Source organism: Lagopus leucura, unplaced genomic scaffold, assembly GCF_019238085.1.
Source record: "Lagopus leucura isolate 7727_CA_CO unplaced genomic scaffold, USGS_WTPT01 Super-Scaffold_1, whole genome shotgun sequence".
In the NCBI taxonomy this organism is placed as follows: domain Eukaryota; kingdom Metazoa; phylum Chordata; class Aves; order Galliformes; family Phasianidae; genus Lagopus; species Lagopus leucura.
This window is the reverse complement of record NW_024962250.1, coordinates 33,899,475-33,920,666: the sequence shown is the minus strand read 5'-3', so window position 1 is coordinate 33,920,666 and position 21,192 is coordinate 33,899,475. Positions and strand designations below refer to the sequence as shown.

The window sequence follows — 21,192 nt, the reverse complement described above, 5'->3', positions numbered from 1 at the left end:
TGAGCTGCTTGGTAGATTGGGCCATGAGGGGACCAGGAAGGGTTCCCCGTGGAAGAAGGAGCACAGGAAATTCAGGGAAGATCCACAACCAAAAGAGAAAGCACTGTTCTGTGGCTGAGGCTTGCCAAGAGTTTCTCCAGCACCACTGGGATTCTGTGGTTTTATTTGATACTGTGACAAATTCAACAAGCACATTCCTTTAAGAGTGCAGTTTAATGGCTCTCTTAGATCATTAAATCTCAAAAGAAAATTGATGAAATAAAGTGCCCAACTTCTTTTTGCAACTCTTCTTTGAAACCTTTTGCAATTAGGCCACTTACAATTTATTATAAACTGAACACTTGTTAGCATGAATCTTAACTGGACAGGATTGCAAAAGTAGCCAAAAAGAAAGGAATATTACAGGATGCGAGGACTTGAGATACAAAACATACCTCACTATCCACAAACACCAGTAAGGAACACTATTTGCATAAGTAAATGTCTGCTATTTCACCCATCAGTGCCTCACCTTATTTTACATCTCAGTTTTGTTTCGTGCCACCAAGCCAGAGGCTAAATGCATCTAATACATATGCAATTTCCACGTTGACATGGAACTAAGCAGCCCTGAAACATCTCTTTTGCTATTTTGAGGAAAACATAAGCATAGTTAGAAATTAAGGGAAAAAAAGTGTAAACAGTTGCAAGACTGACAGTAAACACTGCATGGCAGAATATTAAAACAAATAATGTTTATATAATTTGGGGTAGATGATGAGTGGCTTGGTTTTCATCTCAGAGTATTACAATATTGCTAGAGTTGGGGAGAAGCAACAGAGAACTCCCAGAGAATGAAGTAGCTGGCAAATAAAAGAACTCCTGTAGCCATTCATTAGCGACTTACAGGCCACTCTGAAAAGATGTGAGCCCAGCTGCACAGCTGTGCCCACTGCTCAGAGGTGATCACTGGTCAACTCTTGCTGCAGCAGCACCATTAAGATGCAAATCTCCACACAACAGTGAAATGGAAGCACTAACAAATCTAGCATTGTATTCCAGAACTCTCACGGACGCATTCTCCTTCAGCCCTATATTTTGGAGGCCTTCCACTTTGCTAAGAGATACTCATTCCTCAGCGCTCCTCTACCTTCTTCATTTTGCTTTGGAAAAGCCACAGTGCAGTCAGTGATCCACATCATGATTTCAATGCTGTGTTTGGAAGAACTGTGTAATTCTGCACACACGCACAAAAAAAGTACAGCTAAATAAATATATCTGATACTCAAGGATATCAGCAAGGGGATCTTCCAGGAATTCTAGATGTCACATTCCCCTGCATACAACCCAAAGCAGTGCCAAATTCCAGTATGCAAACACGGTACAGCTTTTTCCAGGAATAAACCATAAGGGACTTTGATAAGGGAAGAGCATCCTTTGCAATTTATCAAAAATCATAAAGGTATTTAAGCATCAGACTCACGCTCTCACTGTCCACCTCCTCCAGCTATTTAATGAGGAGAAAAGCATTATCACCCCAACGAACGGACCCCTTCTGAGAGCCAGAGAATGTGGTGCTTGGATGCTGTGCTGTAAGGGCTTTGAAAAGAAAGAGGGAGGGAGGGACAGATGGGAAAATGCTACACATTACAGGTTGTTTGGACAAATAGCTTGAAAATACTCGAGATGGTGTCATTAGAAACATTAGCTTTACATTAAATCTGCCTGGAGCTACTACAGCTGGCATCAGTGGAAGATAAGGACCAGGCACAGCTACTGTCCAACAAGAGAGCAAACGCAGCAGTGTCAGAAATAGGTGTAGTGATTTGCCATGATGGTCCAACGGGGCACAGGGCTCAATTCCAGTTCCTGAAGCTTTCATGTGTTTGCAGACCCACTTATAATTGCTTTGTCTCATCATGAGAAACAAGTTATCTGAGCCACAGGTCTTTGTTCTGTAAACTGTGAAGTACTAACAGTATTATCATTGCTCTTTATTTTACCCTTTGGCGTTTTGCCTGTTTTCTGATTGGTTTATGATGACTAATGTCAAGACTCTCTTGTAAGTTCTCTCTTGGGAGAGGAAATAATATAACATGACATTTAGTGCTGCGTACCACAGGCCATCCTCTCTTCCTAACATCAATATCATGTACATAGCAAGGAGAAATCATAACAATAGATGTATCTTTTATTCACAGATAAAAACCGAAGCAAGCTGTTATAATACATATTTGTACAAAGGATTTGAAAAAACCATAAAAAGGAAGATGATCAGAAAATATGATTCATTATGAAATGTGGTATTACATACACTATTAAACCTTTTCAAAAGTATTTGTTTGGCAACAATTTTTCAATAGTTTCCACACCTATGTGGCCTCCTTCAAAAAAGCACAAATCTCATGCAGCATGTATAAACTTGATCCTGAGGGTTTGCCTTCCTTAGAAAAACTGTAAAAAGATATACTATCTGTCTTAAAAGTTCAAAATGCAAATGCTATATTTATAGTCAAAACTATATAAAAATATGGACCTAACTTAACATTTACAAAAAAGTTTTTGCTTTTTTTTTTTGTTTGTTTGTTTTAGGGTTTTGGTAATAAACATAATTCTCAATTCCTGCAGCCACAGAGGAAAAAAGAAAACCAAAAACAAACCACAGTGCCCTTTGTAGACTTCCTCACATTAAAAAAGACCAGGTCTGTGAGAAGTGAGGTTAACCAAGGAAGTAGTAAGCAGTTAATATATATCTATATATGAATATATAAAATGGAAAACAAACATTTATTTTGATCTGAAAAAGTAATAATACAAAACCTGAAGGTAAAACAATCATCTCAAAATGCCATAATACACCTTTTCAATAGATAAATGTTCATAAAAATATCTTGAACCCTAACCAAGAAAACAATTATAATACAGTTTTAATTCTGCTACATAAAACAGCTTTTCTATGAAACAAGAAGGCAAGTTCAGGTATGAAAACATAATTTACTTATTGCTTTTGCTACAATGTTGTTTGTTTTTACATATAGTCATAAATACACTATACAGTATAAAATACTTCGTAGGAATACATTTTGTAGTCTGCTTAGGTTTGCTGGCTTTAATTCTAGCACCAAATACAAAAATGAAAATCAAATGAACTTTAAAGGCACTTCCATTGTATGCTTGTTTGAATTTTTTTTTTTTTAATGTCTTGGTTTGTACTAAATTTCTTCACTTCCCTCTGGTAGAAGCAATACTTGTTCCTACTTTCCTCTTTGTACAGTTCAGGTCACGTTGAGGCACCAAATGATTTATGAACATTCCCATCCCTCAGCCGTTTCTTTCTCCTACAACATTCATTGCTGCTTTTTAGCCTTCGCTTTTTCTCCTCCACTTCCCAACTGCTTAATCTCTTTACTTCTTGTCGGACAATCCAGCTTCACTTCCTTCAGTCCCTTGAAAAACCTCTCTTCAAACCTCCACTTCCCTTACTCCATCTTGTGCATCTGTTATTCCAATATCAAAACACGTCACTATCATGATATGTGACTTGCACAGATTAACACACTGCTCTAGTTCCTCTGTCACTTGTTCCAGTGCCTCCAGGTACTCCTGTGACTCCTTATCGAGATCAGGATCCACTTCAACTATCAAACAAAAAAAAAAAAAAAAAAAAAAAGCATGTTAAGATAAGAAGCTCATAAATAAAACATTATTCTATCATGAGGTTAAAAAAAAAAAAAAGGACCATTTTACTTCTCTTCAACTACGAAATAATTCCATTTTTCCCACAGTTAACCTTGAAACTCAATCACTGAGTCTGCGAACAAATCTCATGCCTCAGTTTCCCATCTGTAACATGGATTTGAAAATACATTTCCTTCTTTGGAAAGAAGGACAATAAAAGATTATATGAATATTTAATATTAAGAATCACAGCAAGTCTCTGTTGTTAGTTTCTTCCATTTCTGGTACTACTCATCACTGAACAAAATCCTGTATCACAGAAATGCTAATGGTGTCACAGAGCGCTTGGGTCTCCTTTCAGCAAAGTATCTTAGCAGGTGCTTAACTTTGTCAGAGGGACTGCTCACATGCTGAGAATTTGCTACATGTCTGCCATACTACTATTTTGCAAAAACACTTACAGTCTTCCTTCCATTTATTTGGGTCCATCATCAACCTGCATTTTGTCTCTTCCAATTCTTCCTTCAAAAACTCGTGCTTTGCCTTTACTTCTCTGATCCGCTGCTGGCGCCTCTCTAGTATCTTCAGCTTGGTATGGAAATACATCAGACCCTTTAAAGACAAAGAAAAAAACATCTCATTAATTTGCCTGCTATGAGTTGACCTCTGACATTTGGACGCAAATTGCTTCTATTAAAGTTGGCAGATGAGTTTTTTGTTTGGTTGCTTTTTTTGTTTTGTTTTTACTATTATTATTGTTACTATTAGAAGTTCACGTTAATGGATTCCAGTGTAGAGGAACAGCATGCTACGTCACTCAAGCATTTGTTGCACTTCTCAGTATGAGCAAACACCTCCAATACATTCTGAAATTACCAGTTTGTAGAGGACTTCTTTTTCCAGTAGTGAAAAAAAAAAAAAAAAAAAAAAAAGAAAAATGAAAACAGCCTAATAATAATGAAGGAGTTATACTTAATCCTAGGAAACATGAATTCTTATTTTCTTAAAAGTATTCCTACCTTCTCAACATCCTGGAAAGGCTATTATGAAAGAAATGGGAAAAAGGCATCAGAAGAATATAGAATTTTGGTCTCTAGAATAGAATTAGGTGAAGTGTTTTCCAATTACAAGTAAATTAAACTCAGTGTATCCCTGATTTAATAGAACCCTGTCATTTACATAAAAAGTTAATGACCCTACAGTTGAGAGAAGCTGTAAGGTTTCATCAGCTAGGCTAAGATTATGAAGTTTTCTCATAATGTATTCATTGGTAACTTTCATTTACATCATCAGTCACGTTAAACACAATTAATTTTAGATAGTAATCACTTTCGTTTTCTGTGTTAAGGGTACCTCAACATATGAATTGTAAAATTAATAATTATAGTGCATTAATTGCAATCTATTTCTCAAACACTGTTCCAGCATTCAAACAAGGATTCTGCCTGTGTACTGTAATTTATGTTGTCTACAGTTGTTATAAAATATGTGCTGACCTCAGTTTCCTCTTGTCTGTGTCGATGTAATCGTTCCACATCATCAATCTCGTAAACTTTAATTTCAAATGGCTCCTTTAAAGTGCCTGGCAAAGGTGGTAGATCAACCCATTGCCCAGTGACACTGGGTTTTCTTCCTAGGGAGGCAGCATCTGGCAATGGAGCAGGAATCAGTCTACGACGCTGGAGACCTATAATAACAAAGACAAGTGATCCTCAGATTCCAAGGAGACTAACAGACTGCAGAACATTATGGCAGCAAACTGAAGATCTAGGTTATCTGGAAACTTAGGAAGAAATGCTTTTCTCGATCTTTTCCTTTTAGTAATTCCCCTCAGGCTGCTGACTGAGTTACTGCCTTGACAAAATACGTTCCTGTTGGTTTGTCAATGGGAGTAACAGCAGTTCCATTCCCAAAGCAGATGTCTGAGCACTGGTTGTTTATTCTCTCCTTGGAAAAACATTTTTCCTGGATTAACTTCTCTTTGGTGGATTTTAATGGTATTCATTATCTTGCAATGGAAATGAGATAGAGAGTAATTTCCCACCAATACTGATAATGGCTGACAAGTATCTCCTCCTCCAGTTAAAGACAAGCAAAGCTAACATCCCTTCAATTCTATTACTTCTTTGCCAGGAGCACACAGTCCCCTCCACACAGCCACACTACCAGTACTTAAAGGAGGTAAATGTCAGCGTTTTCAGTGACACTGTAGGATTAAAAGATGTTTGGCACTTCAGAAGGCAGCAATCAATCAAGTTGCAGCTTGTCACTGCTATGCCTATCACTGCTCATTTACACACCAGTCAGAGTATGACAAACCTCATGAATTCCTCAACAGCAGGGATTTGTTTTTTCCACAAATAAAGAGCAAACCACCACACTAACACAATTCCCAGGAGAAGAAGTTTCCTAGAAGAGAAACCAACTGGTGTACTTGAAAAATGCTAGTACTTTTGTATACAAAAGCTGACACTTTGGTGTCCAGCAGTTTTCACAGTCACAAGTCTCTCTCTTCGTTCTCTCAAAGGCAGAACTTTATATATGACATGAGTGAACACCTGCATAGGGCTGGTTAAAACAAGGCTGCAGTGCAGTCCCTGGGTAAATAGAAGGGCTGAAGGCCACCAGAAATAAGCTGAAACATTGCGTTAGCAGTAAGTACAAGCAGCTTTGGCTGAATGGTGGCAATAAATAAATTCATTGCTGACAAATCTCCCTCCTTTTATTGAAAACCTACTCTCAGAGTTGAGTTTCATTACTTTTAGTCTTCTTGCTAAAGGGAGCGTATCAAACAGACAAGGCAGTGCTGTTCAGAGGAAAGTGCACCCAAGGTAATCTACTAGGCTCAAGACCTCTACAGGAAAAATTCAAGTTAAGGCTGTCAGGTGAGCCCTGTCACAAAACTCCAGATGAAATGGAGACAAAACCCCAGCAGACACCTTGTGAGACCAATACACCTCCACAGATACCTGATGAGTTTACATGCTCTTAAAAAAAGCATCCCTTACTCTTAATTGCATCCTTGCTAATTTCTATTATAAATATAAGGATGAGGGTACAAAGTTTCCAGTGATACCTAAGGGAGAAGGTTTGTCTACAGGAATAGGTTTCTCTTCCACAGGTTCTGTAAATGCAGAGACTTGTTGCTTGACTACAACATAGTTGGGAGCAATGTAAACATCGAGAATCTCTAACACTTTGCAAAGATTGCAATATATTTTATGGCAATAATGGGAGTGCAAACATTTTGTCTAAGAAATATTTCATGAAGTTCCCAGGAAACCTCATATCATGGACAAAATACATTATGGTCTCTAAGTCTAAAGTATTCCAAGAATAATTTACTGATATAGAGCAATTTCAAATGGAAAAATAACTAGTTTGTCATTTTTAAAGACATTATAAGCATTTCCTGTGGCAAAAACAAATAGAAATCCATCATTGGGTAGTGCCTTTTCAATATGTGCACAACTTATACAGCTGCTAGTATTGATTTGCAGGAAAAGGTTTAAGAGGTTTGTATGCTATGGAAAGAGAACTGCAGCAAATGCTACACTAAGTTTCCAAACTGATTTAAACCCCACTGAATCAACTCAGTTTCTTTGACGATAGATCCACATCACTTTAACTCATTTGATTTTACTGTCAGAATTGTGCATCATAACTGTCTTTACAGATTGCAAAAATTACCCCTTGCCAACCAAAAACCTCAAGATTCAGTGCACCACTGATATCCATTCCTGCTCTACTGCAGTACACTTAGATTACTGAATAAGAATTTGGTCTTTAGCTGACACTGACTGTCAATGATTCTTTATGATACATGTCTTCAAGCTAGATAGATAAAAATGACTACTGTACCAGCAGTCACACCAGCCTGATTTTGAAGCTGGCTACAACTAGGGACACTTAGATGAGCACCACCTGCAAGAGCAACAAGGAGAGGCACTGGAGAGCAGAAAAGGGGAGCTGGCATTCATATGCCACCTCTGCATGGTACAGTCAAGAGCGTCTGCCTTGGCATAGCATGCAAGTGAGAGCAACTTCTGAGCAACTTCCACAATGGCTTGCTGTTCTTTTTACACAAGTACCTTCCAAACATTTTTCATGAAACCTTCGCTACAGTGCAACGCAGTAATTTTGCAGTTAGCTGGCAGTATTAATGCACTCTCCCGCTCTGCCTGCAGGCCCTACTTTTAGATAATCTTATACAATTTTCATTAATACACAAATGCTGTTCTCCACTCCAGACCTATTCCCTTGTTCCCAAACAGAAGTCTCAGCCTACTCCACAGAAATTTCCCATCAGCAGACCATCTCCTCTCCTCACCGCCCCCCTCTTGCCCTTCTTCCCCAGCCTGCACAAAAGCACTCTCCATCCTCATGAAAATACTTTCAATATCTTCACTCTTCCCAATCCATCTGTAACACCCTCTTCATCTGGGCTGCGCTCGCTGCTGACCCTGCTGAGGAAGGAAGGTCCCCGTCTGCTGGCAGCCACCTGCTGCCTCCACCCTCACAGGGAGGCTGCCAGAGCCCCAGGGCACTCAGCACCTTCTCCTGCCCTCTCTGCCGCAGCACCTGTGTCACACCTGCAGCTTTGAAGTGAAATAAATGACAAGTAGCTGCTGTCACAGCAATACACATGCACACACAAGTGCAATGCAGGCAGTCCCCACTTCAAGCTTGCCCCAGCCCACTTCTGTTGGAGGCGCTGTGAGAATTTCACACCCTCCAGGACGCAGCAGTGCGCCGGTGGCCTGGCCACCTTCCCTTTACTCCTCACCTGTAGATCGTTTCTTGGGGGACTTGAGGCTCCTCATCCGTCCTGGAGAGGACATCCCGCTTTCACTCATGGAGTCGTGTGCAGAAGAGGCACTGCCAGTGGCCTCACTGTCCCGAATCATACTCTCATAGCCGCTGCTACCACCGCTGTGGTAGAACAGAGCCGTCCTCCCCATGGCCGGTGGCAGTTCCCCGCTGAGGACACTGCTGTTGTCACTACCATGCCCGCTGCTGTACCGCTGAGGCCGCCGGGGTGCTGTTATCTTGCTGTATGGAGATGGCAGCACTGGGATTGGAGACTTCTCATCACTGAGATTAATTCCACTGTCATTGCCACTGTCAGAGTCAGTAGAGCCTCGGAAGTGGCCCACCTTGGCAGAGCCACCAGACACCAGCTCATTCACACGGCTGTTGGCCGCCCTCATGGCCTGCTTGGTCCCCATGATGGTCCCTCGGCCGGGTTTGCCACCAGCAGGCTGCATGGATCGGGGTGCAGCCTTTCCTCCAGGAGCCACACTGGAGCTCTTCCCCACTGGCTGTGCCAGGGACTTCACGGAGGAACTGAGAGACTTTGATCCGCTGGCGGAGAGGCCCCGGTTTTTATTCCCGCTGGCTTGGACCTTCTGGTTAGCTGTGGGTTTTGCCTGGCTGCTTTTACCAGGTGCAGGGTTGTTGAAGGTCAATGGTAAAGCTCCACTAGAGGCAACAGGGGGAACGCCCAGCCTAGGGACAGAGCGTCCTGCCCGGACATTACCAGTGCTCCCATTTTCCCTCACCAAGTTTGCTTTGGATCCAACTGACGTCAGGCTGTCACACCTCTCCAGAGACATGTGGCTCCCATAGCGGTGCACAGCTTCATTCTTTGATGCCTTTGCCTTCAAGCTTGATGTCATCTTAGGCAAAGAGTGATCACCTTTCAGGTTCATTCTACTGCTGGCACATTCACTGAAGTAAGACCCAGCTTTCAACCGCAAATCCAGTTCATCTTCAGCCTTTGGTGTGGAAGCCCTGGCAAACTCTAGGCTAGAGGCTTTTCCCCCACCATTTCCCATACCAACAGGTTTCTGTTCCAGGCTTGATTTGCGCACAGGAGGTGTTGGAGGCATTGGCCCGCCTGGCCTGGGCAACATGCTTGACTTCTGCGGCATGCTCTTCTTTCCCAGTGAAGATTTCAAGCTGCCAGTGGCCATAGAAGCATCTGAATTCCCTCTGGTGATGGCCTCTGACAAAGTACTGTTATTAGCATGCGATACTGGCATCACTCCCAATGTGGTGGCCCCTCTCTTCAGCTGTGGCATCTTCATCACAGCTTCTGACTTCTTCGCAGCTCCACTGGAGGATTTGCAGGCCATTTCGCAACCATCCACAACCCTCTGCGAACAGGCAAGCATAGTTTGTGATTTCGTTGGCCCAGATGATGTGCCAAAATACTGGGCAGCTTTTCCTGGCTGCTTGTCAGTACCAAATGTGTGAGATTTTGGAGACAACAATGCATCTGTGGGTTTTGTTTCCAGCTGATTATCTGTGCGCAGCAGCCAGGGATCTTCAAATGCACCACGTGGATTCTGCAGGTCTTTATAGCTGATGACAGTATTATTGTGGATTGGAGACGAGGTAGTTTTTGTTTTCCTAGGAAGACTAGAATGTATTGTTTCTATTACAGGCGTATCACGAGAATTACATTTTATTTTTACAGGCTGATCAGAGATACAAAAAGCACTTTTAATCTGAGATGCTTTGGTAGTTTCAGAGGTTTGAGGGCTTTTGCCAAATCCTGAGGACAGCTTGCTAGAACTCATGCTCTCACTGTCCAGTTCAGAGAAGCAAAATCCACTGTCATTCAGAGCGCTTTTCAAAGGGACAGATAAATTGTGTGAATCCAAGTTGAAGGGATCTTCAGACTTATTACAGCTGTAAGATGTCTGAGCTACAAAACTGTCACTTGACTGAGCTCCATCACTCTCAATTGTACAAATGCTGACTTCACTGAGCCATGAACTGATGGAGGAACGTCTGCTGCTGGTAAAGGGATCCTTAGCAAAGGGCACAACAATATCAATATTTACACCAGTAGAAGTTTCCTGTGAGGTATAAGCATCAAACTCGTCGTTTATGCTACTGATAATACTAACCGGCCTTGAACCCGATGCAAGGGCTTGAAGGGAGCAGTCGCTGTTAAAGCTAATGATACTGGAAGGTCTTCCATTATCCATAATCCCACTGATGGACAGTTCTTCCACCACAGTGAAAACAAGCTCATCCTCCCCATTCAGCTCAACGGGCTGCTGTAAAGTCACCGTAGTGGTTAGTATATCTCGATCAAAACATTTACCTCTGAATGCTGATCGGAAGCTGTGTACCTCTATAGCACCTGACTGACTCTGGCCATTGCTACTAACCAGAAACGTGCTGCCTACAGAGTTTTGTTCAGGTTTGTTTGCTATCTGCTTGCTCATTCCCACAGGAGGAGTCCGAACTGCATTGCTATTGTCCAGCTCCAAACTCTGAGCTTTGGAACTTGGCACCTGTTCTTTCTGCTGTGGAGGTGGGGGTGCTGGGCTTGGCAAGGGCCTCTTCACATACAAAGACTTTTCTTTAACGACACATTCAGCTGTGACTTTATTCTGCTCTGGGTTCTTTGAAGGGCTACACCTTGACAACTGCAGGGAATCAGTGATTGTCTCCCTCTCTCCCTCCAGTACTGTGCTGTCAGCTCTGCTCTGTGGCACAGAAAGCTCTGTTTTCAAGTGAGGTGTGCTCTTTTCATGACAATTACCATTTACACCCCTTGGTGCAATACTCTGGAAAGGAATATTATGCCCTTTTTTTGGAGATGCAGATTCTTGAGAAACTGGTTTCTTAAATCCTCCAGGAGAAGACAGTTTTTCCTTTATCAGTTTAGATTGTGTGTTTTCTGTACCTCCGGGCACTGGACTACAATTGGATGTAACAGAAGTCTCTCCACAAGCATATTTGATAGGTTCCTCGCTTCCATCAATGCACTCTAACCTTTCTTGCAGTTCAGCGAAAGTGTTGCATTTAAAATGGTCCTTGTCAGAACTCCTACCGCTGGCAGAATTGTCTTTACTTCTCTTCTTGTTCAGGGATGGGATTATGGGAACAAACTCTGGAGGACCTTCATTATCTGTCAATTCCCTGTCAGACAAAGCTGCACCATTAGGACCAACATAGATGACAGTATCACAGGACTGTTCACTGCTAGAGGAATAATCAGGATCACTAGATATACTCAGGACAGGAAGGTCAGGGTCAAGGGCAACAGTTCGTGGGTGGAATGGTCGAAGATGGGGCGGTCTTCGGACATGTCCTTCTTCACATGAACTCTCTCCTCCAGATGAGCTGGATGCATACTGCAAATGATCAGCAGGGGAAGAGTTATTAAAATGAATTGATATATGTGTATATATATGTGCATGTAATTGATAAAAAGAGCAGGTTTGCAATATACTCTGCACTCTGTGTGTACTATCACATCTACATCTAGTGCAAAAATATTACTGTGTGAATTAAAGTAACAAGGTCATGCAACACAAATTTTACTGGAGTCATAAATCACACCTTTTCAGGCAGTTTACATTAAATACTATACATTCTCTTTGTCCTCAACAGTTTTCTGTTCCTTTCTTATTGGTTTTTAATTAACACAAATTGAGGCTTGAGATAGTTCCACATACAAGGAAATAAAGGATTCGTGTCTGGAACAGACAGAAAGTGAATTTCAGGATTAAGGATTGGGGGTGGGATGATGGCTTGATGCCAAGTCATTTGTCAGTTCTCTTCTTGAGCTTTTATGCATTTTGTATGACTTCTTAAGGCTGAGAAATCCCATATTCCCCCACCAAGAGGGTAGAAAAGCTCATTTTCAAATGAATTAATTGTGGTATGCTTGTGTACCAACCTTGGATTTTTTCTTTCTCATTCGGTGGATTCGTGATGAAAGCTGAATGGTGGTGAGGGTTTCTGCATAATTCGCTGGGGAGTCTGAAATATGTGCAATCATAGTAGTTCTGCAGTTGATGTTCCCAAGTGATTCCCTCAACAACATTGTCAACTTGTTGTCTCTGTGTAAAAAATGGGAATGTTAATATAGTTTAAAGAAATCAGTCTTTTTGCAGATTTTTACACCACAGGTTTACTTTTATTCTCAGAAGGATATACACATTTATGGTACATATCAATCAGAAATTATTCCTATTATTTGCCTGTACTAAAAATGTATCAAATTGTACACAGACAAATATACCAAAATTTGGACAATTTATCAGTCTTTTTTGCATTATAATTCATTTTGTTTGTTACATAACACAGCTGTAAAATGGTTGATAATAGTTTAGTTACCTCACACTCATACTGCTCAAGCAGCTCATGATTGCATTATATTTATCCATGCAGACTCTGCATCTCTATCTAACCTTTGTGAGCTATGGGCATATAATTTTGATGAGAAAAAGTCAACAGAAATGGTAAGAAAATCCTAGAAAAATAACAACATTAGGTATCAGAAATATATTATTAGTGTCACCCTAGCTAATCTAGTTCCCATTTTGCTTTGCTTTGCTATGACATGGCAAATGGGAAGCTATAATTCACTCTGAAAGTATTCCTTCAGAAGGTGATGCAATTGTTAGCAATGGAGAGCAAAGCTGACAAGATAGCTAACATTCTGTCATCCACAGGTCTCCAACATATCTACCCAAGGCTCTTTGGAGGCTGTTTCCTATCACCATCCTAAGCTGGCCTGAAATGTAGGAATTACTATCATGTCTGTGCTCATGAAATCATAGCAGGCACCCTTCCTTATTCTAGCCTATTCATTCTGTACTCCATCCACAATCCTAGCAACTAGCCTGAGGAAATTATCTACTTTCAGCCTAATACAGAAAAAAGGAACACCTGTTTGAGATGCAACACTAGATAAGTGGAATGACATGATTGATAATGAAGACACAAAATTAAAAAGACAAGCAGAAATTAAACTTAAGGGCAGAAGGCCAACTTCTGGCAGGAGTGTTTACATTGTGAATGTTGTCTTTAGGCTGGGCTCCCCACAGATGTGTTTGGCATAACGTTATTGTCAAGCATACTCTACAAAGCAATATACCTGTATATTCCCTTCTGCTAAACAAATGTGCAACATGGTCACCTTTTCTCTTTTTTTTTTTTTTATTGAAAAAATTAGAATGTACCACTAAAAATAGCATAGTGAAATAAAACCCCTTGATGACCATACTTTACAAATATTCTAATATCTTCTGAAATTTCAAAAGTTTCTAAATTTTGAAAAAGAAACAGAAGAGAAAAAAAAATCTGTCATTCCTCCTGCATTCTTCAACAATCAAACTCTCTTCAACATATGCATTTCGCCCAAATCAAGCATATACCAATATCCATACAATTTCTGATCACTTAAGTAAGAACGTCATGTTGGTAGATAAACATATGTATGTATCTAACACATAAGTAATATTAAGACACATCCCTCTCTGACAGAACTTCCTTTAATTTCATCTTAGGCAGAGTAAATTGCTTATGCTTATGCAATTCATTGCTCAGGTAACACCAGCCACAAATTTAAGCTAATGCATGCAATAATTGACTTACTTATACGGCACGTGTTTAGCACCATTAATTAAGGCCAAAATTACATTGCCCAAGGCAGAGAGAGACAAACACAAAGAGCCTCCTCCATCTCGGCTCTTGCTCAGCACTTTTTCACAGCTTCCTAGATCAATGAGATGCAAACGGCTGCGTCCTCCAGACACTAAAACAAAAAGGAAAAACAGTTGTACGTTATGTGCCTGTATGGGCTCCAGCCAGACTGGGTATTCAAAACTTATTCAAATGAAGAAAATAATGAATACAGCATAGGCTAATGACCAAATTAAATATTAATAGCAAGAAAAAAGCTACTGAAGTTGTAGGTGGACTGACTCAAGGGTTCACTTCACTTTTTCAAGTTTATTGCCAATTACTGTTAAGCTAACCCAAACCCAAGTCGTTTAAAAATTAAGAATATGTGAAGGTTCATACTTCCTCCTTTGCCACTTTTCTCCATGCGATACTGATATATGTGAAGAGTGAAGAGCATGTGTGAATTCCTCCTATCTTCTTCCTCACATTCAGGTTTGCTGGTACTTCTGGCAGCAATTGCAGCGTCAAGGAAAAAGGCAGCCTTCTCTGCTGTCGGAGCTCTTAGCTCACTTTGGTTTTGAAGCTGGAATGCAGACAGTAAAATGTCTAATTAGCAGAGGAGCTTTTTTTTTTTCTTTCTGAATTAGCTAAATCTCTTGAAAACTAAAAGAAACAAATCTGTACATCCTGGGAGCATGACTTAACAGATTAAAAGCAATTTATTTTTTTTAACCATCTTAAAAGTTGTCATAATTGCTGTCAGATGAAAGAAAATAAAAAGTAGAAGAAATTCAGACTCAGAAAATCTATGTTGGAATATCCACTATACCTGGGTTCCACATATTGGATCTTCTCTTAGATAAACTCCAGGAGACTGGCCATCCTGAAGGCTGCCAGTGGCCACTTCAGCTAACAAATCCTTAAGGTTTTCATCTTTGCCACTGATCTCCACAGCAGATACTCTAATAGAGAAACGAGTCCCAGTTTTTTCTTTACGTTCATTGATTAATTTGAAGAGCCAAGAAATTGCACAGGGGATGATACCAAGGCTTTGTGTGGAACTATCTTTCCCAATCATTGTAAAAGATTTTCCTAGAATGAAAGGACAAACGTGAACTTAATCCACCTTTCTTGTAAAAGACAGTTTCTCTACATATCACCGTTGCACATTATATGCAATGCCACGTGCTGCACAGATAACGGAAAATAACAAATGCAAAAAATGCCAAGTACTTAATTATTAATCCATTACTATTTATTCAATTAGTTTTGCCATTTTTGTAACTCTGACCTACAGCAAATTAGATCTTAAAAACATCTCTGATCTTTTGATTTTCATCACAATGCACCTATATAAAAACTTGCTCTTGAATAAGCTAATCTGATGTTACATTTTACCTTTTCAAATTAAAACTTACAATCCCAGTGTAGAAATAAACCATGATAAGTTTGCAAAGCTAATTAAAAAGAAATTCTAATCTATTCATATACTCCAGGTTTATTGTTCCAGGAGCTGACAGCATGTAATTACCAGACTGACATAGTAATTAACTGTAACGAATTTGGGAGCTCACCAAGCTTGACGTGACCAAAGCAAAATATGCAACCATCTGCACCATTCACAACAGACTGGATTACTTCTGCTACTGTTCCAGAGCATACCTCTGCCTGAAAGAAAGATTGGAGACAAATAAGTAGAAGAGAATATACCGCTATGTTTTTCACAACTCTTCTGTATGAAATGACTCAATATTTTTATATTCTTCCCATTTTTATGGCATCCGTCCTATTATTTCAGTAACTGTGCTATCTTAAAAAAAGCAACAACAAAAAACCTGCTACTACAGCCCTAAAATAGTTTTCAATTCTATTAAACCAATTTTCTTGGAATATTGATTCTATGACTAATGTACCAAACTGAATGCTATCCAACCAGGCTTCCTGCTGGTATAATAGCTTCGCCAAGGCTATTCAGCAATAGTAGCAACTCCACTGAAATTAAGCTGCTCAGGAGTGCTCACAGGAATTAAAAAGACGTTCAGACTGGAGAAAATGCATTAAGATCCCTGAATAAGATTTCATAGCATCACATTTTCCTTTTCCAAGGAAAACAGTATCATCAATAACTTCCTAAAATACCTGAGTGTACTAAAACCTGCATATCCACATCAGTGAAGGTTTCAAATATACGACATGATGATGTATTATGTACAACAACTGTGTGGGGTGGTGGAGGCAGGGAAAGGTTTAAATACGTAACTACAGTGAATGATAAAGCTGTTTGTAGCTTCTTGGCAGTGAGCTTGCCTCGAGGAATGATGTCTGCACAGAAGTTGGGTGGGCTGGCCAACATCACCAAGAAACACAAGTGGTGCACTACAAGCACCTGAAAGTGCCTAGACCAAACCAGGGGGCAGGATCCACAGGATTGTGTCAAAACCAGCACAGCAGCTGGCTGTGATCAGCCACCTTGCAGGAGGGGCTGACCACAGGCGTTTCAGTATCTGTAAGACAAAGCCATTTCCAGTTCTAGACCAATGCTGACATTACGGTTGCAAATCTCTGCAGAAAGACACAGTTTGGGTTTATGCAGGATCTCAACACCAGACTGGTGTACTGGCGTAGTTACCATTGCAGTAGGAGTGGAGCTGTGTAGGACATATTCTCCATCTTTAGTGCTGGCTAGAACTTAGATTTCACGGATACTTTTGTATCTCTACTTTGGAACCCAAAAAGTCAATAACATCCTAGGAGAAGATATGAGTGTGGAATTCTGAGCTATATCTCAATATCTTTTGTCAGCATTAGTATATCTTTATCACCTTTAATATTTTGTGTTTTATTTTCTTTCAATAAAATCTAACTTTAATAATCACTCTCTGACAACAAAAGTCCTGTCAGATACTCACCATGCCATCTACATATCAGATTTAATGTCAGGGGCTACTACTGTAGAAATAGAGCCTTTTGCAGGGCATGAGAGGCACACATCATTAGCACCACCATCAAGATAAAATATTTGGTCAAGAATGTAGAATAAGCAAACTAGAAAAGGTGATGAAAACATAAAAGCTCCCTTACTACTTCTTCAGTATAGCAGTACCATGAAGTTAGCTGTATCTCTTCTCCTAAGAGCAGCATTTAGCACTTAACATTAAGTACATGGTCATTACCCACTGAGAGCAGTGGGGAAGGAGATTCTTTGTGACATCAAATGGGTTAAAACTTAACTGGATGGAAAAGTGAGCTTCAAATTGGCTGTGTCTTTCACTAACAAGAGAAAATGCACAAAGATAATTCAGTCAGCAAATCCATTTCCCTTTATTTTATGTCTTGGCTAAACTGGAAGTGTCTGTCTATTAATTACTGTTGTATGTGGCTTTTTTTTTTTTCCAAGCGTTAGGCAACTCATTCAAATAAAATTCCGTAGAAACAGAAAGTACTCTAAAGGCAAATGAAATGCAAAAGACTCAGGAAATTTACGCAAGTGACTGGGTTACCTGTGAAGCATCCTGTGGGAAAACTGCATCAAAGGCAAACATCTTTGGGACAGCAACGATACCTCTTCTGTGACCTCCATTGGAAGGCCCACTTGCCGCTGGATCATAAAGCGTGATTTGCTTTTTTCGAGGATCTACCTTTAGGAAGGACATGGATTCAGATGTTTCATGTGCTCCTTGAGAGGGACAAATTCTTACCATCACTTTAACCTGCAAATATTCAGAAGAAAGTGACAACTTTATTTCCAAGCTAGAGATAAACACATGCATAGCATTCCTCCCTGTTACGCTCCCCCCTCCCAAGACACGATCATTTGTATTACTTAGGTGTGTCAGGACAACCGTGGGACAAAACCAGAGCCAGATTTTTCAGGCTGGTTTCCACCTGGGGGGTTTTCATTAAATTAGCTTTCAAAGGCGCACTTTGTCCCTTCTGTTGACACTTCCAGTTTCAAAGTTTCAATTTCCAAACCTCTGATCTGCAGTTACAATCCACTGTAGGTGTAATACCATGCCTAAAGAAAACAAAACTTTGGTCTCCTACCTTCTATGTGCTTAATGTGACCAAAAGTACAACCTGAACCATTCCAAAAATCCATCTGAATAATTCAAAGCTGAGAGAGCTAGCACATTCAAACTGAGCCGAATCTGGAAAGTCTCAATTTCTTTTTCACATTACTGTAATAAACAGGTGCCTCTCTTATAGCTTTCCCAGGCAGACACCTTTATGCTGTTATTGCTAGGCAGCATGGTGGTTAGCTGAAGATTTAATGGCAGTCTCAAAGAAGGGAAGAAATACAAACATTAAAAGCTTGAAAAGAAACTACTCACAAAGTACATTTTTACTCCTACATACTGCATTTTAAGGCAGCACTTTCAGACATGTTGGCTGTGATTTTCCCAGCAGCTCACGGAAGCCAAGTGACCTGGTTTCACTGAAGTTCAGCAAAGGCTGCACACCTGCTTCTCCTGGGCTTCCTGGAAGTATTCTTATTTTGAAAAGCCATGAAATACTGCCTCACACCTATATACAATGATTTATTCTTACAGAACGCTCCCAGGTCAGAACCAATGTATTTTACACACCTGGCACTGCAGTAAATGACTATTACAGGAGCAATGTCACTCAGCTGATCATCAATTCTGCTTTGACCAGAAGATCAAACTTAAAGGAAAGCTATTCTTGGCCAGAGTAACTCTCCTTGGCCAATATAAAAAGCTTCAAGAACAAGCTGAACAACAGTATTACACACTCTTCTAGCTAACAAATGACTTTCCCAGCAGCAGTGGGACACCTGGTTTTGCTGGGTGAAGAGTCTCCACAGCTGTAATGCACCAGCCAGCTGAGCTAGAATACACACCTATGCTCTCCAAAGCACCCATCGGGACCTGTACATTCCATAATGCAACTACTGACCCAAACAAAATACTCACTCCTCCTTCTATAGCACTTGCATTCAATTTGGATGGAGAGTGAAAAAGATAGCAACCTCTCTGCTGCAAATCCAGCACATGACCCCTCCAAACAGAGAGCGCAGAAGTCATTTGCTGATTTAATACTCAGCTCTAAGCCTGTGCTGGATGTTGCATTGGAAGATGGGTTGGAAAGCATGCATCTCTAATAAAGAAAGAGCCTCCTTTCCAGTAACTTGCTTTTGCTAAATTTAATCTTAAAACTGTCAAAGCAATTTGGGTTTAAGAGCCTGAGAATATTCTAAGTCGTGAGATTACTATTTCATTAAAATGGTGTGCTTCTTTATTACTGCCACATTCTCTTTGCCTTCGGAAAAAAAAAAAAAAAAAAAAAAAAAAAAAGCAGTTTGAAGTCACCACCTCCCCATCAGTCCTGCATCCTGAAAAATAACGGCAAAGGAAAACCTGAAGTTGAAAACAAACTTCAGCATAGCATGGTCGGGAAATGTTGCCTTCCTCAGCACTGCAAGGAACAGACCCCCAGGGCAGGCTGAGCCATCCTCTAGGACTGCCATTCATACCTGACAAGGTGAGAAGGTAACAGCATATACCCCTGGCACCTGGCACACACAAGTGAAACGCAGTGCCCAGACCAGGAAGAATCATAATGGACAAGTGAGCACAGCACTAAGCACCACACAAACCATCCCTGCCTTCATTAAGAACAGGTAATTTGATGATTTTCATCTCAGTCCTTAACTGTTCCATTTCTCCATCTCCTCCATTCTGTGGCAGCTGAGGTGCACGCAGGCACCACCTGCACAGCCATGCAGGTGACTGAGTGTCATCACAAAGTATTCTCAGAAAGCAGCTATAAAAGCTTTTTCCCCCAACATTTTTTTCTAACCAAGAGTTTAAGAAACAATTGACCCCTCCAGTAAGCACTGCAGGAGGCAAAGACAGCAGCAAACTCTTCCACCTATTCACTCAAGCAATCCCCTCTTCTTTTCCTTTCACTTACACTGCTGTGAATATGAAAATATTGTCCCTTTTATACAGATATAAATATAAAAATGCAGTGCCGGAACATAATTGAACCTCAGAACAAATGAAACAGCTGTTTCAAAAGCAAAGTGCATCAGAGGTGACAGACTCAAGGCTGCTTCCCTATAAAAGCTCCATGGAGGCAGTTTTGTGTATTAGCCTCTTAGCCCAACCTTGACATGCAACTGAAACACCCAGAAAATAACCACCCTACGGAAAAAGAGAAAAACATATATATGTATGTAGTTACAGAAGACACAAATGCCCACCTCAGGGTGACTTGATTAAAAAAAAATCTTAAAATATACATTATTTTCAAAGAATTTTCCTAAACAGTACTTTCTTTTCTCTCTTACACTTACTACTAGATTATACCAGCCAGGGCTTGGATACGAGGAAAATCGTATTCCTCCTGACCCAAACAGCAAGTTTCCTCCATCAGTGTTCCTCCCTCTAACAAAAAGATGGCTTAAGTCCCAGAAAAACAGTGCGTGTCAAATCAGCTTTTTGAGACCAGCAGAAAGACACCAAATCTCTTCCATAATGGATCAGATTCCAACTCCTAACAACCTTCAATGGTCATATTCATCTTTACAGCAAAAGTTTCCAAGAGAAATGTAACTAGACGGCACAGGGGCAATATCTGCACGGCACTCAAATGTGGGCTTTTTTTTTTTTGCTTATGAAATGAATGACAAGAATTAAATGCAATAACATTAATTTCAGGCCCACTCAGGATTACATCCTCTGTTGGCAGATGTTCAGCAGTATGGCCACTTCTGATGCACAGATCCAACTGCAGCAGTACCAGCTGCTGGTAATACTTGCATGAAGCAAAGAAACAACAAGAGGAGGAACTTAAAGAACAAATGAAGAAACAGAAAATTAAGATAAGTTGGAAAGAAAAAGAAAAATAGGAGAGTTAAAAGTAATGCCAACAGAGGGAGAGCACCAAAAGAAAAAGCAATAAGCAATACAAATAAGGTGATCCCAGAAGAGTCATCTCAGAATGAGGCCATCTCTGCCTCAGCTGCTTGTAGACTCCATAAAGAGAGCTAAAATGGCAAATGCTTCCTGTGACAAGGATGAACCTCCTTGTTATAAATGGGAATTCTTAGTAACTTGTTGCACTGTTCTTTTC

At 40.4% G+C, this 21,192-nt stretch overlaps 1 protein-coding gene across 1 annotated transcript in view; it reads right to left on the bottom strand.

Moving 5' to 3' along the window:
- Positions 1-2,152: 2,152 nt before the first annotated feature.
- KIF26A (kinesin family member 26A) overlaps positions 2,153-21,192 on the bottom strand; it is a gene marked incomplete at its 5' end in the record, with an annotated part of 96,995 nt that continues 77,955 nt past the window's right edge. Inside the window, 10 exons of the mRNA XM_042869554.1 lie at positions 2,153-3,617; positions 4,119-4,269; positions 5,154-5,344; positions 8,444-11,813; positions 12,362-12,524; positions 14,065-14,224; positions 14,494-14,677; positions 14,924-15,186; positions 15,669-15,762; positions 17,595-17,804. Of these exons, the coding sequence (XP_042725488.1) occupies positions 3,442-3,617; positions 4,119-4,269; positions 5,154-5,344; positions 8,444-11,813; positions 12,362-12,524; positions 14,065-14,224; positions 14,494-14,677; positions 14,924-15,186; positions 15,669-15,762; positions 17,595-17,804 (4,962 nt within the window). The remainder of the gene's footprint in view (positions 3,618-4,118; positions 4,270-5,153; positions 5,345-8,443; positions 11,814-12,361; positions 12,525-14,064; positions 14,225-14,493; positions 14,678-14,923; positions 15,187-15,668; positions 15,763-17,594; positions 17,805-21,192) is intronic.